Raw genomic sequence first — 22,682 nt, forward strand, 5'->3', positions numbered from 1 at the left:
TAAATTATTTTACTTATGCCAGGCTGTGGTGGTTCATGCCTTAAACCCTGCATTCAGGAGGCAGACGCAGGTGGATCTCTAGGTTCCAGAACAGCCTAGGCTACAAAGAAAAACCCTGCCTTGAATCAACCCTGCAAATATTATTTTATTTAATTTATACATTGTTTTTGCTTTTTCTATGAAGTTACTGGTGCTAATAAATAGAAAAGGTCATAGAAACGTAAGTGTAAAATAATACTAAGTTCTCCATCAAAGTTTAAGATCAAAATAAGTCATTTGATAAAGCAATTTATATCATATTTGCTTCTTATTCCCAGAAACCTGACTTTTTTCATTATTGTTGGATATTTGTATTTTCAGGGTAAAGTCAAACATAGATAAAACAAGACATCGAGTCTTTTTCTTTTTAGACTTTGCTACAGATACACATGCTGTATAATAACCAGATTCTTACTCCTAGAACTCTTATTTCATCTCCTTCATATTACAGAGATCACACTGTGCGCTCTTTCAGTCTATCTATAGCTTCACTTCCTCCCACTCAGTGCTACACTGAGGAAGCATGCCTGAGAGCACAGCCGACTAGAGCATAGGAAAGCTGAGATCATACAAGTAACAGTGGACCAGGAGGGGCTCTGATAACACTATCAGTTCTATACCAGAAATACCACTGAATTATAATTCAAAAATCTTTTTGCTTAGAACTAAGTATTCCTCACTACTAAGTAAGTTAATGATAGTTAACAAAGTTTGATGTTTGTACATTAAAAATACATGCCATTAAAGCTAGGGTTGTATCTTTGTGGTATAGTTCTTGTTTTGCATAATCCTAAATTCAGTCTCCAGTAATGCCAGGAAAACAAAAAGGCAGTACTGATACTGCAGAAGATTGTGCTGTGAAAGCATTCTTATAAGATCCTATAGGGTTACAGAGTTGGTTCAGCAGTTAAGAGCACTGGCTGCTCTTACACAATATATTGTATATATAATATATACAAAATTCTGAAACAAGTACCTTCAGGTTTTTTTTCAATTCAGTCTTCAAGAAAAGCATTTTGCTCCTCTGGGGCTGGTACAGTGCTTGCCTAGCAGGCACAGCACTCTGGCTCAGTCTCCAGCACCATGAAACTTGGGTCTGGTGGCACATACTGTAATTCCATCAGAGTTCAGGCTCCTCCTTGCTATGTGTTTAGTTATGGCAAGCCTGGGATACATGAGGCTGTCTCAAAAAAGAAACGGAAGATTGTGGGAGGCTGTGACTGGCAGGGGCCAGTGAGTGGGATGTAAAATGAATAAGTAAAATAAAATAATTAAAAGGAAGAAAAGCACTTTGTTTTCAATCCAGTGTCAGTTGGTCTTTTTGATAATTACTTTTTTATTAATTTATTTTTGTCCACTGGCACACTCTACACTTGAGTTATATCCAGAGCCCCAACAATGGATTTTAATTCATACATATTTCTGGTTTTATGTTATTGTTTATATAGTGACACATGTTTACAATAACTACTTTTGGTCAGTAATTTTTCAGTCAGTAGATTTTAGGCTTTTACATTTTGCCATTTTAAACAATCACCATATCCCTGTTGCAAAATAGATCATGTACTATATTTATAATATAAGCCTACCCCAAAATTTGACTGAATATATTCTGTTAATTTTTCTTGTTTAATATCATGTAACATATTATCAAAATAAGCATTGGGACATAACTTATTTAAATTGTAATCAATGTTACATTTGGAACAGTGTGATTATAACCAATGTAGTATTATATTGTAGCTTATACTATAACTGCTTTTAATTCTTCTGTTTCATCTAAAAACAATAAAGGATTACATACTAGCTCACTGGGTTATTTATCACATGTGGGGAATCATAGATTGGAAGCTATGAAAGATCTAAGGTGTGTAACTGAGAGTAGCATTTACCTCCTCATAGAGTACCAAGTCCCCAGGCTGTGCAAGGATGAGCTGGAATGCAGCTGAAATGCTGTATGCAAAATCTACAAGTGCCATCGAGACAACAACAGATCTGGAATTAACACTTTCTCCCATTCGTGACAGCAGTGCCATTCCCGCCCCTGGAAGCAACCAAGAGACCCTCCCTAGAAAAAGCTTCAGGGAAATCTCTTGGGAAGCAAGAGAACCAGATATAAATAATGAGAACATGACCATTGACGAGAGACAGGCTGGTTTCTGTCAGTCCAGTCAGTGGGCTGTAAAGTCCAGTGCTACATCTGAAGAACACCTTGGTAAAAGAAACTGTAAAAGAAATTTCCACTTGGTTGACTCCAGTCCTTGTCAGGAAATTATACAAAGTAAAAAACACTGTATGGAGTCTGAGGCCAATAAGGAAAGGTCGGGCTGCTGTGCAAATCAAAATACAGGCTTGACAACGGAAGTCCAGAACCTAAGGCTATCAGTGTGCGGAAGTCAGCAACATGACTATGCTAATAAGGAGAACATTGTCACCTATTTAACTGCAGAAGAACTGCATATACCAACGATAGCAAAGAACCTTATGTCTGAACTCGATGAAGACTGCGAGCTGAGCAATAAAAAGGACTGCCTCAATTCTAATTCTGTATGTTCTGAAGAGGACAGAGCTCCTAAAACTGTCTGTATGGATTCTGATTCATCCTTTCCTGGAGCGTCTATGATGGAAAGTTCACTGGAAATTCAGGCTTTAGAACCAGATAAAAGCATCAGAGACTACTCTTTTGAAGAACCAAATACTGAAGATCTACTTATGTTAACAAAATGCCAAGAGAATTCCTTGCCAAAAGATGACTGGCATGCTTCTAGCCAAGACACTAGCCAAATGTTAGCTCCTCCTTCAAAGGTGCCCAAAACATTAACCTCTAAAACCAACATCGTGGCTTTTCGAAGTTTTAACAGTCATATTAATGCATCCAGTAATTCAGAACCATCCAAAATGAGCATAACTTCTTTAGATGGTATGGACATTTCCTGTGATTACAGTGGTTCATATCCCATGGCTGTGACCCCTACTGAGAAAGGAAGGGTCTGTATGTCACATCAGGTATATTCCACTTTATTCTTTCAATATTAGAATAGTAACCTATTAAGACACATGCTTGCCTCTTGCCCAGGTTATATGGTATTAATTACACAGTTTGATTCTCCTGTAGATTGTTGAAATTTTTTTCATGCATAAAAGTGAAGCTGATAGTGATGTTTATTATTCTTAATAGTTGTATAAATGTGCTTTTCTAAGAAACTGATCTCAATATACTTTGATAGGAAATTGAAGTTTATCTCGATATCCGCCAACAGCATATATATTTCAAATATTATTTGTCTTTATTTTCTATACTATATAAACCAAAAATTCCATTTCTTTTATTCCTTTGATGGGGCGTTATAAAAAAGATTACACTCCAAATTTAGGTTATGAGATTTCAGTTTTCCTTTAAGGGCTTCGATGCCCCTTAACCTCAGAACCTATTTTCCAAATGCCTGTAAGGGGCAAAAGCCCCATCACACTGCTTCCAGAGGTTGATGTTAAACAGCAGTTACATTATAACCTTTAAGGACTGCTTAGTGCAAGAGGTGACAGATACTTGGTTCATCTTACATATCGTCTTAATATTTTTCAGTCATTTTGTCAGCCATACCTTTTCTTATTTGTATCAATCTAGGCTGTCAAGGTGCTTTTCTTAGGTGGAATACCTCCTTATAAACCTTTAATCTGAATTCCCTGGGGCTAAAAGAGAATCATGGGTTTGAGGTCAGTGTGAGCTATATAGTAAAACTCTCTCAAAAGAAATTGTTTTTGTTTACAGTCATATCTTACTGAAACAATTGATGTTATCTGAGCTACTGAATTTTATCACAGTAAGAACCTTTTTATAATTATAACCAGCCTGAGTCTGCTTTTAAATCCCTGATTTGAATGCATGTTTCATACCTAGAGAATGTTTGTTGTTACTCATTTGAAAGAAATTAACATATTTGTTGTCTCTTGAATGAGCAGACTCCAAATCAGGTCAAGTTGGGAACATCATACAGAACTCCAAAGAGTGTGAGAAGAGGGGCACCGCCAGTAGATGACGGACGAATTCTAGGGACTCCAGATTACCTGGCACCTGAGCTCTTACTGGGTACAGCCCATGGTAAGATATGCATTATGTGTCTTGGGTTTCATATCTTATCAGTGACTACATTGCGCTTTTATATGAAATTTCTTTGATCTGTATTCAGTCCCTGGAAACTACATGGTTCCTCTTCTCCACTAAGTTGTCTTCTAACATCCATACTGTGGGCATGGGGTTGGTTTGTTTGTTTGTTTTATTAATCATTCCATTCATTTACATCTCAAATGACAGCCCACTTCCTGATTACCCCTCCACAAATCCCCCATCCCACATCCACCTTCTCCTCCCTCCCCTTTGTCTCTATGAGGGTACTCACCTACCCACCCACCCTCTCCCACCCCACTGCTCCAGCACCTGGAGCATCAAACCTCCACAGGACCAAGGACCTCCCCTCCCATTGATGTCAGACAAGGCCATCCTCTGCTACAGATGTATTTGGAACCATGTATCCCTCCCTGTACACTCCTTGGTTGATGGTCTAGTCCCTGGGAGCACTGGGTGGTGTGGCCAGCCAACATTATTCTTCCCATGGGGTTGCAATCCCCCTCCACTACTCCAGTCCTTCTGCCAACTCCCCCACCGGAGTCCCGAACTTAGTCTGATGGTTGACTCCTAGCATCCACATCTGCATTGGTCAGTTGCTGGCAGAACCTCCCAAGGAACAGCCACACCAGGTTCCTGTCAGCAAGCACCTCTTGGCAACAGCAACAGTGTCAGTATTTGGTGTCTGTGATCCTAGATGTGTCAGAACACCTGGAGGGTCAAGCTGCAACTGAGTATGGGCTAAGTTCTTGGGGATCCAGAGCAAAGATTCTGCTCCAAGCACAGGTACAAACCGGAAGGCTTTTTTGTTTGTTTTATTTTTGCTCTTTGAGACAACATTTTCCTATGTAGACCTGGTTTCGATACTTAAAAAGAGTACATGGCATCTCTTTGTCATGGAGCATTTATAGTGGGAAAAAGGAAACAACTTGGAGCTGTGGAGATGGCCAGGTGAGTTAATGAAATGTTTGCCGTGCAAACATAAGAACCTGAGTCAGATCCACCAAGAGCACCTACATTAAAAATGAGTCATGAAATGGGAGAGTGAGGTAGCATGTTGGCCAATGCCTATAATCTTAGCAGTGAAGAGACAGAGAAAGGAGGATCCTAGGTGCTTGCTGGCCTGCCAGTCTTGCCAAATCAGTGAGTTCTAGGTTTAGTCGAGAGACTTTGTTTCACAAAATTAGGCAGAGACTAATAGAGGAAGATGTTCCACGTGAACTTTGTGGCCTCTTCATGTGTGCACATACCCACACATGTATATATACATACAAAATGCATAAATCACTACACATACACGATTCAAAAAAAAGCATTCTCTGGGTATAGGGGAATAAACACTTTAAATCATGTAGCCGTTTCTCTTGTGTTTATTTACTTTGTGGGGCTGAAGATAAAAACCAAGGCCTTAAATGTGCTCTGGGAAAGAGTTCTACCACTGAGCCACATCTGAGATTCAATGGTTTTGCCTTCTTTGATTCAGTCTCACTGAGTCTCCCCTCAATCTCGACTAAAGTGACTTTAAAGTTAGCCCTAAATTTCTGTTCACTCTTAAGAATCTAACCTTATTTTCAAGTCACAGCAATGCAAAAAGCAACTAATGCAGTCAGGTGTTAACAGTTAAATTTAACAGTTTATTTATACTTTGGATTTATATAATAGAAACTGCAACATAAGCACAGCCAAATATCCCAAATCCCAGTTACCCTGCTGTGGTCTGGAGAGGCAAGTCACACACTCGGTTCTCAATTACCCTGCCGTGGTCTGGAGAGGCAGGGGTCACACTGGGTTCTCAGTGTCTGAGACACCCCAGCAGTAAGCAGGCCGTGTCAGTTCCAGTGAAGCTCTGGTCATTTTCTTTCCCATGTCTCATTCAAACTTGGAGCAGAGGTTGTAAGACATGTCCGACACACACTCAGTAATCTATCAACTCCAGCTCTAATGAACTTTAGATCATTTTGACTATTTATGTGAATTAGACCAACAAATACAGACATTTGTATACAAAAACAGAAGAGCATGCAATGTACTTATGAAATTTAAATACAAGCAAAAAAAACCTCAACATAATCCTATTAAGTAAAACAGATTATTACAATGCAATTTTGTAATGAAAAAAACTGTATTTCATGAAAAATTATAGTTAACTAAATATTAGCCCTTTTTTTATAAAATAGTAACTTTTTTAAACGATTCCATTATTATTTATTATATTATTATTATTATTATTATTATCATCATCATCATCATTGTATGAGTGTCTGCATTTATGTATGTTCACCAGGTGCATGCCTGGTGTCCAGAGAGGCCAGAGGAGTGTCAGGTTCATTGTGAGACATCACATTGTAGATCCCGGGAACCGAACTCAGAACTCCAGAAAATAGTTTTCTTGAGTTACAATCTACATTATTTACAATTCACTCAGTTAATGTATGCGATGCAGGGTTTTGTTTGTTTGCTTGTTTCAATGTATTTCCGAAGTTGTACAAACATCACTATAATATTAAGACATTCCATCAGCCGTAAACCATGTATCCTTTGATAGCTCCACCTTTCTCCTGCTTTCTACCCTACCCCAGCTCCAGTCAGACACTGCTGTACTTCAAAGCTTGGCCTACTTGGGTAACTTATACCAATAGTCATTATAACAACAGCAATACAAATCACCCCTATTTATCCTCACCAGAATGGTCAATCCAGAAATGAACCAACCTTCAGGAAGGTACATTAGAATAAAATAATACTTTGCCCATCTCTTTTTTTCTTCCTTTCTCTTTAAAAAAAAAATATGCTTCTTTCTACATTCTGAAGTGAACTATATTCATCTGCCAAGTTGATAATACAAAATATTACAAAGTTAGTGGCTCAAAATGCAGCAAAAATTTCTGCTTCACAGATCTAAAAGTTTGAAGTCCAGAGTAGAGACTTTTAAAACCCGTAGAAGAAGCAAGCCTTTCATGATGTGCAAGCTTGTGATAGTTTCCTGGCCGTCTATCTCTTTATATGTGGTGTTTTCTCTGTATCTCTAGCTGCATTATTTTGACATGTCATCGTGAGTTTTTAAATTTATGCATTAATTTTTTTTAATATTTTGTTGGCATACCAAGTAATGAGTTTCATCATGTATATATGTATATATTATGTATGTAGCATTATACTTGCCTAATATTAATACTCCTACTCACCAGAAACCTTCCTTTACTCAAATAGTCTTGCTTCTGCTTTCAAGTCAGGTGTGTGTGCCTTTTTTATTACATTTATTAATGTAGTGTGCGCATGTGTATGTAATTCAAGGAAAAATTTTTGAGCTCCAGATTCAGTGAGAAATCTTGTCTCAAAAAATAAGGTAGAGATCAATAAAGGACAATACCAATGCTTTAGTTACTATTCAATTGCTATTAAGAGACACCATGACTAAGGCAATTCTTAGAAAAGGAAGCATTTAATTGGGGGCTTGCTTACGGTTTCAGCAGTGCATTCCCGTCATGGCAGGAAGCATGGTGGCAGGCAGGTATTAGGGCAGTAGCTGAAAGGATGCTCAGCATCCTGACCATGCTTTCTAGCATCCTGACCATGCTTTCTAGCATGAGAGGACTGGGCTTAGCTTAAGCTTTGAGACTTCAAAGCCCACCCCTAGTGATACACTTCCTCCAACAACCATGCCTCCTAATCCTTCTAACCTTTCTCAAATAGTGCCATGCATTCAAATTGACTAAGCATTCAAATATATAAGCATATGGGGGTCATTCTTATTCAAACCATCACACCTAATGTTAACCTTTTGTCTCCACACACACATGCACAGATGAGTGCACATGCACAGACCATACATGCATGCAGCACACACATAAATAAATACAGGATCAATCTTTGTCCTCTGTAACTAAGGATTGAACGTCTTCTGACCTCCAGGCACATGCATACACATGGCATTCACTCACAGACACATAAATAAAAATAATAAAAAATAAATCTAAAAAAAAAAAACAACAAAAACAAAAAAAAAGTGACATCATTGGAAGACCACCAGTCTCAAGTAACCCAGACCCCAGGGAGCCCCCAGAGACTGAGCCACCAACCAGGAACATGCACAGGAAGGTCCAGGGCCCCTGGCACTTACATAGCAGAGGTCTTCCTGGTCTGGCCTCAGTGGGAGAAGATGAACTTAATCCTTGAGACTTAAGGCCTCAGGGATGGGGAGCACCCTCTCTCGGAAGGAGGAAAGGGGGAGGAGGAATGGTATGAAAAAGGTAGGACAGGAGACTGGGGGCAACAAACAAAAGTTAGACCTTTAATAAAGATGTATATACACGTGTCTGTGTGTGTATATGTGTGTACATATACATATGTAAATGCAGGCACTCAAGTCAGAAAATAGGTATTGGCCCTCATCTGCTTTCCACCTTGTTGGAGAAAGAGTCTCTGCTATTTTTCTCTGTGTACTCCAGGCTAAGCAGCCCATTCCTAGACTCCTAGGCATCCTCTGGTCTCTGCTTCCTGTCTCCCTGCAGGAGCAGTGAGGTACAGACCCCCATGCCATTGCATCTGTGTGTTTACATATACCCTGGGACTCTGAACTCAGCGCCATGCTTTCTTCACAAGCACAGCTGTTTCTTGTTTGGTTTGGTTTTGGTGTTGGTTTCTTTGAGAGGTATGCGGTGTTTTTGTTTTTGAGACATGGTCTCACTATGGATTCCTCTTATATACATCAGACTAGCCTTGAACTCACTGCCTCTGCCTACAGAATGCCAGGATTAAAGTGCCTGGCCCCTGATAAGCACTTATAATGCACTGAACCATCTCCCCAGCCCAACACCTGTGTTAAAGTCTACTCGGCCAAATAACTGAGCTTCCTAATTGTAGTGAAAATACTGCAGACCATCGCCAAATTATGTTGAGTTACTTTTAATGCCTTTGAAAGCCATATACTGCCCACTCCTATCTGATCTAACATCCTTGTGCCTATCATAGCCAAAATTATTCTCAGCAGATCATTGGCCTCTACCAGTCTAGAGCTAAGGATGTCAGCAGCATCTGAAGCCTGTAACCGCATTTTACCTGCTGTGCCACCTACCTTCAAGTGGGTCCCAGGGACTTAATTTGGGTTGTCAGACTTGCGTGCCAGCTGCTTTACCCACAGAGCTGTGTTGCTGAGCTCGCTTATTTGAGGGTTTGGTTTTTGTTTTGTTGTTGTTGTTGTTTACTTTAAAAACATTCTATCATTTGTCTATGTAACAACATGGGCAAAAACTCAGTCTGCCCCCTAAGATTCCTGAAAATGGAATTACAAACCTTTGGCCACTTCATTTTAACTTACTGAAAACTAAAATTGTTATTCCTTATGGATCGATAATGTCTAACTATTTTTAAATGTAATATATGTAAGTATGAGCATTTTAGGATTTTTTTAAAGACATAACAGAGGCAGTAATGTGTAGGGATCATTGCCTATCTATGTTTCCCTCATCCTTTGTCTCTCTGAGCCATTAAAAACCAGTTATTCCAGGTCTCAGCCAGGCCTAGCTAAGATACACACTTCTGAGAATTAACTGTAGAATTTAGGACAGAATTTTAAAAGGTAGTATACAAAGACTTTTATCTCAGTCAGGGCCAACAAAATTGTAGATAGTAAAACATTAATTTTGAGCTTTCTGATTGATTTGAATCTGGCATTTTCAAATGTTAATTCTGAAAAGTAAGGCTAAAAAAGAGAAAAAGAAACATTTACAAGAGTAATAACTAATGTCTTGCATTTAGTGAGTGATTAAATTATTAAAATATGCTTTTTACTAAGTGCTTGTCTTAATGAGTGCTCTACTGATGGGAAGAGACTATAACCAAAGCCACTCTTAGAAAAGAAAGCATCTCATTGGGCTGTACTTGCATACAGTTTCAGAGAGTCAGTCTATTATCATGGTGGGAAGCAGGGCCCGCGGCAGGCAGACAGAGAGGGTGCTGAAAAAGTAGTGAAGAGTTGTACATCCAGGTCCACAGGCAGCAGGAAGAGGGGCTCTGAGCTTGGAGTGGGCTTTTGAAACCTCAAAGCCCACCGTCAGTGACACACTTCTCCAACAAGGCCACATCTCCTAATCATTTCACATGGTGCAGCTTCACAGTGGCATGCTATTCAGATCTACAAGCCTCTAGGGCCATTGTCATTCAAACCACCACAGCCCTCAGGTTTCTAAACTGCTTGTTGTTAATCAAATTTAAAAATGTACATTTAGAATATGTTTAAAAGTTAAAGAACTAGTCTATATGTAGAAAATCTTTTACATAGTTTCTAGACCTTGTTCTGCATTAAACATTTTTCATTGTTGAGTTCAAGGAAGGTAAATTTGCCACTCACCATTAATTCATTGCTGTTAAATAATATGTATGAGATTAGATAAAACAATTTGTTCATACTGTGATTAGAGTGTGTTCATTAAATCATTACTCTGTTGTAACAGTGTACTCATGGCGTACAACATAATTCGAGGTAAGTCTGTTTCTGACAGATGCAATCTAACAAAAAGTCATAGATTTTTTTTCTTTCATTTTTCAGATATATCATGATAGTGGTGATGTTGTAAATACATAAGTAATCTGGATCCAGTCTGCCATCACTGGTCCCAAGAGACTCCTGTCTCTCCCCTTATTCCTCCAAGAAAAAAAACAAAAAAACATTTGCTAGCTCCTCCCTTTTTCTTCAAAACTACAATTACAAGGATAACAAAGAACGATGTCTGACAATATTTGTTTTCCCTTCCTGCTTTGCTAAGACAAGTTCGTCAGCCAGTGTCAGTTATAATCTTGGCCAGCTCTTGTGGAAATGAGACATTCTTTAATGCTCAAACTAAGACCAAGAAAAAAAAATGTATTAAGAGCCTTTTTGAGAATCCAAGCAGCAGTAAAGCCTACCTAAGATATAGTATGTCACTTCTACCTCATAATAAATACAGATTTCCCTAAAAATAATATTTTATAGTCAGAGTTTTCCTAAACAGAAATGATGAAGACAAAAAAAAATAAAGTGTGCCATAAACAGGTTTTTTAAAGATAAAAGCATATATGTACTTAATGTATATACTCTTTAATTTTTACCATAGTTAACCTTTAAATCTTATTTTAAAATCCTTAAGTAGGCTGGGAGATAAATCAGCAGGTAAGAGCACTGGCTACTCTTTCAGAGGACCCAGGTTCAATTTCCAGCACCCACATGGCAGCTGACAGCGATCTCCAACTCCAGTTCCAAGGGATCTGACCTCTTATTTCTACTCTTGTCACTAATAACATTTGGTACACAGGAAAAAGACAATTTTTCTGAAAAAAAAAAAACTTTAAAATAATAATTGTTATCTGATCTGTATTAATACCAAAAGAGTAGGAAAAATATAGTCACAAGATTTATAACAGCCAGATGTTTGAAGCTGACCATTCCTGAAACCTGAACTAGCCATGCCTCAGGAGGTCATAGCTATGTAATCAAACTAGCTAAAAGAAAAACCAAAACATACTCTAGACAAAACACTGCATATAGTTCAAAGGACTGTAAACACATAGAGAAATACAGTCAACCTGGTCAATTCAATTGCTTCTCACTCAGCTGCTACTTTTGCTTCGTTAAGCTATAGGGTTATTATTTCAAAACAGGATTTCAGGTAGCTCAGGCTGGCCTTGAACTCATCATGTAGCTAGAGGATCACCCTGGACTTCTAATCCTTGTGCTTCTAGCTCTAGAGTGCTAGGACTTGAACCTAGGGCCTCATAGAAGAAAGGCAAACAGTCTTAATAACTTAGCTACATACCTACTATCTTACGGGGGGAGGGTTGTTGGGGAAACTTGAGATAGGCTCTCTGTAGTCTTGGCTGTCCTAGAACTTGCAAACCAGGCAGGCATCACCTTCCCTGACTGCTTTCTTAATTATTTAAGCTGTAAGTATAGTACTACTATAATACAAAGAAAAAAACAATCTGACTCAGGTTGTAATAGGTAGATGTACTTCTTAATGATTCTACCAAGTGTTCCTCCCTCCAAAGGCTGCGTTTTTGTCTATTCAGCCCAGTCTTTGCTGTCAGCTGCATTCCTAGCCTTGTGGCATAAAAATATTTAAACTGGCCATTTGGGTACCTGTGAATGAACTTCCCAGAAACAAAGTCCACATCTGTGTTAAAGACTCTACAAGACCAAATGATTGAACATTAGGATTATGGAGAGTTAAAAGGTATCACAGACCAGAGTCAAACTATCCTGGGCTCTTTTTAGTACATTTAAAAGCCATCACTGCCCACCTCTATGTCTAACCTAACATCCTGTAACCATCAAAACCTTTAAAATGTTTTAAAGCAAAGAGCAAAAACTAATGTTCATTTTTGGCAAACCACTAGCTCCCACCAATCCAAAAGCTTAAGACTGTTAGACTATAACTGAGTTTTTCCTGCTTTTCTATGACCTCCCTGTGGGCACCACCAGTGTTACCTAGTCAGTGTCTGACTTACAACTTTCCTTGTTAATACAGTCCCATGTAACCATTTCCACAGTGGACCACGCCTTTCTTTTTCCTTTTTGAGATTTTACTTATTTTCATTTTATGTGTATGTTGTTTTGCCTGCATATATGTCTGCACCATGTGCATGCCTGGTGCCTACTGAGGCCAGAGGAAAGTATTGGATCCCTTGGAGCTGTAGTTAAAAATGGTTGTAGTGCTGGGAATGGAACCCAGGTCTTCTAGAACAGCAGCCAGTGCTCTTAACCACTGAACCATCTCCTTGACTCCAGACATGTCCTTGAAGACAAACTAAATCTGGAACCAGGATCATTCAAATTTGGCTACAGAATAGCTTTTATTCCCTTTGAGCTAAGAACTATATTTTTACATCAACAAAATATATAGTAAAACACTATTTAGGGTATTCAGTAATTACTTTTCTTTAAGTTGGTATAAATATTACTGTCATATGTTGGGTGAAACAAGTGAAATACAGTGTAATCTTTGGGGGGGGCGTGTTTTGGTTTTTTATTTTTGTTTTTTCAAGACAGGGTCACTGTGTAGCCCTAGCTATCCTGGAACTCGAACTTGCTCTGTAGACCAAGCAGGCCTCAAACGTAAGGTCTGCCTGCCTCTGCCTCCCAAATGCTGGGTTTAAAAGCTTATAGCAGCACTACCTGGCTATGTTGTCATTTCTTAACTTAATATTTTCTAAAATATACTCCATTGTTCGTTAATATATAGAATTCATCAAACTGTCAGAATATATTAATCTCTCAAAAGTGGCCTTGAAAAGTATTGCTAATCTAAACCTCTGGAAAGCTAAGGGGACTGTTATTGCCTGACTGAAGGTAATTTGAGTTTTTGTGCTGTATGGAAACAGAAGAAAGCCCTGAAGTCAGAAGGCTTTGATGGCTCAAGCATCAGTGCACTGATGTTTCTGTTGTCAATTACTTGTATAATATGCTTGTAAGTTCCGCGTGTCTCCTTTCACATTTCAGGTCCTGCGGTAGACTGGTGGGCACTTGGAGTTTGCTTGTTCGAATTTCTAACAGGAATTCCCCCTTTCAATGATGAAACGCCACAACAAGTATTTCAGAATATTTTAAAAAGAGGTGATTCTTTTTATGTTTTCTATTAGGATAGATTCAGAGTTGGAGGATGCAGCCCAATGGTAGAGCACTTGTCTAGCATACACAAGACCCTTAACTGCACCCATAGGGGAAAAGAAAATAATTACTACTTATTATTAAATCATTATTAATCCCTATTAGTTGAGAATGATTTAAAAATCTGTTTAATAAAGGCATTTTAATATAGAGTTAAACATGGGGCCAGAGGGGCATGAGAAAATAAGGCAGAAGAAAGTAAGATACACCCAGAAAAATGGGTGTTGATTTCTTCAAGGTTGCAGAAAGTAACATCAACCAGCTTTACTTGCATATTTGCACTTGTAGATATCCCGTGGCCAGAAGGTGAAGAAAAGCTATCTGATAATGCACAAAGTGCAATGGCCATGCTTTTAACCATTGACGACACAAAGAGAGCGGGAATGAGAGGTAAGGGCTTGTCAGTGACCTACGTACACTTACTAATTTTACTGCTTACTCCTCTAGACAGGCATTTATATGTGTGTCTTTATTTCATTTTAAAACTCGGCCCAGTGTAGTTGCAACTAACACACTGAATTTTGTAACTCCATAAGGTACCAGAAACAATATTATACCGTATCTTTTAGAGAAAATACAATTTATAGGCATATAAATCTCCTAAATCAATATTACCACCATAACCATTAGTCATCTTCCAGTATTCTCCTTAAAAGTAGATATGGTTGAGTTTACTTACTGTCTTGTCAGTTCTTTATTTACTAACATTTATATTGTTGCTTTTAAAGGTAAAGGGTTGAAAAGAGATAGACTTAGTGGCTCATACCTTTAATCCTAGCACTTAGGAGCCTGACATAGAACTGCCATGAGTTCAAAACCAGTCTAGACTCCATAGTAAATAAAATAAAATAAAGCCTTTCCAAAAAACCATGCAGAGAAGCTGTGGCCCCACAGTAGACACTTGCACTGCATGTGCCGGGCCTTGGGCTCCATCACCAGCACTGCCAAGAACAAACAGTGAAGGAGCCAAGAAAGGAGTGCTGATTTTTAGCAACTAAATATCACAGTGTAGTCCAGCCAGTGAACATGCTTTCATTTTAGTAGGTAGAAGTAATAAAAATATAAAAAGGACCCAGGAATGATGGCAGGCAGTTTAAGGCTGACCTTAATAGGTCTACGTAGAGACTATTCCAGGACAAGCAGGATTACATAGACTGTCTCAAAATTTAAAAAAAAAAAAAAAATTTTAAATGTAGAGTCTGACATCTTATAAACAGGGGTGTGCTGTGATGGAAATATTCTAGACATATAGTGCTAGCTACTAAATTCTAAAGATGCAGTCAGTGGAATCAAGGAAGTCAGAGACATGGAGACAAAGTGTGAGAAATATTGAAGACCAGAACCAAGCCATACACACTGGTATGTACCTGTGAAGCCAGCACTTGAGAGGCTAAGGAAGAGAACTGTAAAAACATTCAGCCTGAGCTACACAGTGAGTTCCAGGCTAGTTTGGGCTACAGTGTGAAACCTTATTTCAAACAGATAAAGAGCAAAGCAAAAGAGCAGTAAGTTAAACAGACAGCAGATCATCATCAATGTATGTGAAATGTGCATAAAGTACAGAAAGCAGAGTGAAGGACGAGCTTCATCTCTGAGTTGTAGAGCAATAGATGGTGCTTAGAGACTGCCGTGACATGGCAGGTGGCTGAGGAGATGAATGAGAACTGGAGCATTAATCATGAGCTCCAGAGGCAGGGAAGCAGCAAGCCAAACCATCTTCAAGTGAGGGACGGTGTGAGAAGACGCTGGCATCGAGAAAGATGCACTTCTACAACATCCATTCATTCACTCACTGAACAAATATAATCCAGGCACCTGTCATACACCAGGAGATGTGCAAAATGACATAGATTAAAGTGTGTAGCTTACTAGCGAGACACACATTAAACAGATATAGTAAAGTAGGATACATCTAAGGTATTCTTTTTTAATTCCTGAGAGCAGAGCTTAAATCATGGTATCATCTTCTCATTTTGGTTTTTTATGTATTTCCCTCTTAAGAACTGAAACAGCATCCTCTCTTCAGTGAGGTGGACTGGGAAAATCTGCAGCATCAGACTATGCCTTTCGTACCCCAACCAGACGACGAAACAGATACATCCTATTTTGAAGCCAGGAACAATGCTCAGCACCTGACCATATCTGGCTTTAGTCTGTAGCACGCATGCCATTTTTATCTAACTTGTAATACAGAATTATGGTTTACTATAATATGCTACTTAATACTAGATTGGTCTAAATGGGATAAGAGTCATTATTTTGCCTAGACTAAACAGCTTTTAATTACTAAGTACAACAGCTTTTATAGAGTTAAAATACATAAGAAATATAACCAGTAATTAATCTTTACCTTAGAACTGTATATAAACCATAATAGCTTTTTTCATCTTATTTATTCATGGCACTTTATGAAGAGCAACATATCAATAAACCAAAACACTACCACTCTAAATAGAGGGAACGAGCCATAAGCTTATCTGTATCTGCTGAATTCTATTCACTTTGGTGTTAATATCAAACAAAAAAAATACCGTTTCATTTAAATTTAATTTATTTGCACATGGTTACATGCAAAGCCGTTCTTGAGGCTGTCATGAGACAAGCATGACTGAGAAAATCATGTGAGCCAGACATGATGATGGAAGTCCCCATATTCAGGAGCAGATGTAACACCAGAGTATGACTGCAATGTAAAGACTAAGGCCAACCAAGACCATACTCCTCAGCAGTCTGTATGTCTGCAGAGTGTGGACTAGTCAAAAGAACTAAGGTTCTAGCTCACCTTACTAGTGATGGAGTCTCACTGCCTTGAATGCTCTTGGTGCTTCCCCCTACAATTCCTGCTTGTTTAAGTGGGTAGTGGAAAGGTTGGGTATGATACTTTAAGTGATTTTGATAGCTTATTCACTTTTAATAGAAAAACTTATACTTTACATCATATTGTTTCAAACATCGTGAGAGACAAATAGTAATAATTACTTTTGCTTACTAAATGTAGCTGTAACTAGTGATTTCAGTATCATTCTTTTCAAAGAATATGTACTAAGACTTAGCTCACAAGTCTTATCTTAAACTAGTTGAGACTTTCAATATTTCCCTAGAAGAGCAAACTTAAGATTCCCGTGTGTCATAGGTAAAGTTTTTGCTAATCCCCTTTTGCATACTGACTTTAGTGCTCTCATTCCTACCTAGTCACAGCCCAGATAGAGTGGAGTTTGCAACGATGCATAATCAGTGCTGTGCTTACTGTGCTTATTTTAGTAAAGACTACTTAATGTTCCAGTCACCATTTTTACTAGAAATATTCAAAATATATTTACAACTTCATTTAATTGACTCACTTTCAGGTGACAGCATAATTCTCCAGTCTATTCACTCTATCATCCTCATAGTGTTTTCAAGTACTAGAAAGAAAAAAAGCTTTGGAATCAAAAAATGGCTAAATGACTGTGCTGCCAAATTGAAAAGATGTGGGCAAGTTAAAAGTGAGCACGAAGATGCCGGGGGCTGGAGGTAGCAGATGCTTAGTGTGCAAAAGACCCTGTGTTCAATCCCCACTAACACACAAATATTAATTACTTTGTAGAATTAGAATAAGCAGAGCCATATTAAGAAACAAACCTGGGGTTCAAGAGTCCTGGCCCCTAGTGGCTTCTTAAATCACTGGACAATTAGTTATAGTAAAATTCTGCTGGGGATTATTGAGGGGTCCTGCCTGCCTGGGGCTACATGAATGTAACATTGAGTCGTTAGAAAAGTATGTAAATGATGGCTGAATAAACAGGGAAACAGTGTGCTGTATGTAAGTATACAGAAGAGAAGGGTGGGAAGACACTGTATGTTTTGTAAAATGCTTTTTTTTCTGCGTTGTTTTCAGAGTGAATCAGTTTGCACATATTTATATTTCATTTTCTTTTATTTTTCTGTACAGAATGATTAAAAATTTTTTCAGATTATTTAACTTATGTTCCAGAAGTGTTGTTTCTTTTATTGTGTGACTGAGAGTGGTCCCCATAGGCTCATCCTTGAAGACTTGGTCCCTGGTTGGTGGAACTGTTTGGGAAGGATTAAGTGTGTCACTGGAGGTGAGCACTCACGTTTCAAAAGACTCAAGGCACTCCCAGCACGCTTAGTTTTTCAAGACAGGGTTTCTTTCTGTAGCCCTGGTTGTCCTATGGACCAAACTGGCCTCGAACTCAAAGATCTGCCTGCCTCAGCATCTGGAGCACTGCAAATAATAATGTGTACCATCCCAGCCTGACAAGTTTATCTTTTAATGTGCATTGGTGTTTTGCCTGGGTGTGTATATTTATGAAAATATCAGAACTGCTGGAGCTGGAGTTACAGACAATGGTGACCTGCCTTGTGGATGCTGGGAATTGAACCCAGGTCCTCTGGAGGAACACCCAGTGAGTGCCCTTAACCACTGAGCCATCTCAGCAGCCCCAAATTATTTTTTTAATAAGCTGCATTGGTCAAAAGTAACTAATACAGATTATTTACATATTCAGGTGACTAAATGGTATATACATGAATGAGTAAGTAAAACATTCTGAAGATAAAAACTAGGGCCAGCAAGTGGTTCAGCAGGTAGAGGTCCCTGCCACCAATCCCAACCACCTGTGTTCAGTCTCCAGGAGCCACACAATGGGAGGAGAGGACAGCAAGTTGCTTTTGGACCTCTATACATGTGCTGTGACATGGGCATACCCAAAAACACTAAAACCTAAAACATTACTGCATAGGACTTATTTCTTGTCTCCTTTGCTGTGAAGAAACACCATGACCAAAAGCGAGTTGTGAAACAAAGTGTTTATTTGGCTTACGCTTCTATATCACTGTTCATCATCAAAGGAAGTCAGGGCAGGAACTCAAACAGGGCAGGAACCTGGAGGCAGGAGCAGATGTAGAGGCCATGGAGGGGTGCTGCTTACTGCCTTGTTTCTCCTGGCTTGCTCAGTCTGCTTTCTTATATGAAGCCAGGACCACCAGCCCAGGAATGGCACCACCCACAGTGGCAGCACCCTCCCCCTTGAGTTACTAATTAAGAAAATAGTCCTACAGCCAGATTTTATGGAAGCACTTCCTCCTTTTTTTTTTTTTTTTTTTTTTTTTTTTCGAGACAGGGTTTCTCTGTGTAGTCCTGGCTGTCCTGGAACTCACTCTGTAGACCAGGCTGGCCTCGAACTCAGAAATCCGCCTGCCTCTGCCTCCCAAGTGCTGGGATTAAAGGCGTACACCACCACCACCCGGCATGGAGGCACTTCCTCAAGTGAGGTTCTCTCCTTTCATATCCTTTCATATAGCCTGTCAGCTAGAGATCAAACTGGCCAACATAGCCCTTAAATAGAAAATTAATTTGCTATCACAGACATGGCATATGCTGCTCATCACCTAATATCCTGCCACCAAATAAAGCACTGTTGTGTAATGGTAGTTATTGGGAATAATGTATCATCTAAATTTACACCTGCCAAAAAAAAAAAAACTATGTTTAAAAAAAAAAAAACAAAACAGTGAGATAAACAATCTTGGTTGTTCCCTACAGAAATCATCCTTCCCATAAACATTGTTTGGGCTGAAGGCGATTTGAAACAGCAAACACTAGGAAGCCATCTCTGTCCTTGTGTATATGGGTATAAAGTCTCCTTCACTGGAGACAACTCTAGCCTGAGCCAGGAAACAGCACCTTACTCTGTACCTTTACATTCTCAGCTTCACATCTGTTGAAACGCAAAATGGCTCTTTTTTTATCCTTTGTAGGCTGAGGCAAGAGGACTGATTGCTTCAAGTCTAAAGCCAGTCGAAGCTTATACATAGTAAAATCCTATCTCCCTCTCTTTTTTTTTAACTGTATTACTAGTATCAGATGACAAATGAGTTAAATTGCATTCATTTCTGCATCTTTGATCAAGTTATATATAATAATACGACTTTATTTAGTCTCGTGAACTTTATCTTTTTACATGGTACTGGAAATTGAACCTCGGGAGGTCACATGCTTGGCATTTTCGAGAGTTGTATCTCCTGCCTGCTATTTAAGATTACAGTATATGAACTACTGTTTCTTCTCACTTTAGCTTTGTACACAATCAATGCAGTTAACAAGTCATAAAAACCATTTCATTTCTCATTAACCTTTTATTTTTAACTTAGTTTTACAATAAACGAAAAAGCTGATCATTAAAAAAATACCATAGCTGTCAATTTTTAAAATGAGGTTCATCTTTTAAAGCATTACCACAGGATACTGTAATTACATCCTTTATATACAAGAAGTATGTGCAAAGTGCTTTCAAATTATAGAAAGTAATTCTGATATATAAGATACAAATGGTTGCCCTTAGGAGTTAGTTACACTTGACTAATTGCAATGAATCACAACTGGTTACATCTCTGATTTGCATTTGATTTATAGAAGAAAACAAGCCATCACTTTACCATACCAACTTCTTCTATAATTTAAAATTTTATAATTTAAAACAAAAATCTCCACAGGTCTAAAGTTTTCTATAATAATTCAGTTATTTGCTTTTTTTTTTCATCCTTTGAAAAAGTATAAGATAGATTTGAGAGTTTTTTAATCATAAGCAAAAGCCAGTAGATCATTTTAGGCAGATCAACCAAGTTGTGATACACAATTTTAAAATAAGGTTATAGTTTTAAAAAGTGTGTTTATGCTGGGCCGTTGATGACACACGCCTTTAATCCCAGCACTTGGGAAGAAGAGGCAAGCAGATGTCTGAGTTTGAAGCCAGCATGGTCTACAGAGTGAGTTCCAGGACAGCCAGGGCTACACAGAGAAACCCTGTCTCAAAATAAAATAAAACTGTTTATAAAGTCTAGGACAAGTAAATTATGTTTTCATATTTTTTTCCAAAGAATACCCCTATATTCTAGAGATGGATGCTTTCCTTCTTACCAAAAATATTCAGACCTAATGCTAATGCCCCCAACATCATACATATCAAGAACAAATTGCAATGTTTTACTATCCAAAGCTGTCCATGGTGGTACATGCCTGTGGTCCCAGAAACTGAAAAGTAGAGAGGAACATCAGGTATTCAAGGTCATCTTCAGCTACATAGAGATCTGGAGGGTAGCATGAGCTACCAAGCCTCTGTCTCAAAAGGAAAAGCAGATAAGGATCTGCTATAAAGTTTTTAAATTAAATCTTCAAAGCATAAAGTATATTACTGAGCATAGGCTGGGAAAGTATATGAGGAAGATTATTTTTTAAATACATTCTTCCAGGATCTAAATTAATCTTCCTTTGATTCTAATGGCCAGAAGGAACTTAAACTTCCATTATTTAGGCATTCCTTAATTATGTGGACATAGAGACCTGTAGACTGAAAGTACTTCTGATGCCTTGTGAAGTATACCCCAAAGGAAAACTGAGGCACTAAGAGGTTAAGAATCCAGACTGTCATTTACCCCTTGCAGAAAAAAAGGATTTTCATGCGTTTGTTTCCTTAGTAAAAAAGGTATAAATAAGTTTTCATTTTATTGCAAAGCAGCCTATGAAGCAGACAGTAGATATCCTCACTTAAAGAAAAATGGTTACAAAGGATTAAGTGTATATGGTTAAATTAAAATCTGATAAGCCATCTCTGAAGTTGGAATACACTTTTACACCTACATTAGGCCTTTTCTTCATCTCCATCATCGAGTTAAGTCTGTTCAGCGATCATTTGTATGTAAATAGTAAGCACAATCCAAGGACGATGATTTTCTGAGTTCCCCTGAGCAAGCCAGGGAAATCAAGCCACTAAATAAAGCCGTCTTACGTGCAGACCACAAAGAATGGAGAGGATTCTTCCGTCAGTTTTCTGCTACATAGCTCACAGTTCAGGGACTGATACAAAATGATTTAACCTCATTTAAAAGCCACTCTTGCTTTTGCATTCTTTCTTGTATTTAATTTAGAAATGTAAAAAGTATAAATTTTATCTCATAATTGTAGCTATGCCTTAGAAATGCAGCTTATAATTCTTATGGGAGAAAATCAGGTGATAGTTACTGAACAATAATTAATAACTTAAAGTCCTTCAAGCTCAAAAAGAGTAAGTCTATGGATGCTACGTAAAACCTAGTTGAGATTGATTTTTCAAGTATCAGCAATATTAGTCTTTAAAATGTTACCATTTTGTAGTGCAAAGAATATTTATATAAACCAAACTACTGGACAAAAAAATGTAATCATCACAGACTGAGATTTTCTTGTGAATTCCACTTCATTTCCAATCCATCTCTTAGTCATTCAGGCCCAGCAGTCTTCTTGAATAAAAGGCCACTTCTTCAATTTAGTTTTCTTTAAAAAGAAAGTAAAAACCAATTTCCTGTAAGTATAAATGTAACCTGAATATGAAGCACATTCATACCAATGATTTTTATGGACAATAACACAGCATTCAGATTCAAAATAAAACTATAAAACTACAAATGAAGATTCTAAGTTTACTTCATGTGACTTAACTTGGTAGCAAAGATGTAATTGCAGGTACTCAAATTATCAAATGTATTTGTTCATTTCCTGCTGCTGTAGGGCTAAGCCTAGGGCTTTTCACATGCTAAGTAAAGCTATAACAGCCCTCAAAGCATTTCTGACAAATTCAATTCATATCTTTCCTTTTACCTTATAATTCTCATACTTTTCTAACTGGCTGATATATAGTTAATATTAGGGGACTTAATTCATAACTTTATGAAAATATGAAAAAGTTTAAAAGCCCAGACTTATTTTCATGTACTGGATCAGTGATTCAGAGATTAAATAAAGCAGGCTCCTAGCTCAGTTCAGTGATTGGAGGGTGGGGCAACATCTACCTCAAAACATGAATATATAATATGACAGTTTTATGAAGGTGGTCTTGCTAG

The 22,682-nt window shown here is 38.2% G+C and overlaps 2 protein-coding genes across 11 annotated transcripts in view; one reads left to right on the plus strand and one right to left on the minus strand.

Moving 5' to 3' along the window:
* The window catches only part of Mastl (microtubule associated serine/threonine kinase like), a 37,295-nt gene extending 19,532 nt beyond the window's left edge, over positions 1-17,763 (plus strand). The window contains exons 8-12 of the mRNA XM_034509637.2: positions 1,942-3,045; positions 4,000-4,138; positions 13,635-13,748; positions 14,091-14,192; positions 15,804-17,763. Coding sequence (XP_034365528.1) covers positions 1,942-3,045; positions 4,000-4,138; positions 13,635-13,748; positions 14,091-14,192; positions 15,804-15,961 — 1,617 coding nt within the window. The 3' untranslated portion in view covers positions 15,962-17,763. The remainder of the gene's footprint in view (positions 1-1,941; positions 3,046-3,999; positions 4,139-13,634; positions 13,749-14,090; positions 14,193-15,803) is intronic.
* A 2,160-nt stretch (positions 17,764-19,923) lies between these two features.
* Acbd5 (acyl-CoA binding domain containing 5) overlaps positions 19,924-22,682 on the minus strand; it is a 37,417-nt gene continuing 34,658 nt past the window's right edge. For all 10 annotated transcript variants that reach the window (XM_034510305.2, XM_034510299.2, XM_034510296.2 and 7 more), the window contains one exon: positions 19,924-22,116. In XM_034510305.2, coding sequence (XP_034366196.1) covers positions 22,104-22,116 — 13 coding nt within the window. In that variant the 3' untranslated portion in view covers positions 19,924-22,103. The remainder of the gene's footprint in view (positions 22,117-22,682) is intronic.

This window comes from Arvicanthis niloticus, chromosome 8 (genome assembly GCF_011762505.2).
Source record: "Arvicanthis niloticus isolate mArvNil1 chromosome 8, mArvNil1.pat.X, whole genome shotgun sequence".
In the NCBI taxonomy this organism is placed as follows: Eukaryota; Metazoa; Chordata; class Mammalia; order Rodentia; family Muridae; genus Arvicanthis; species Arvicanthis niloticus.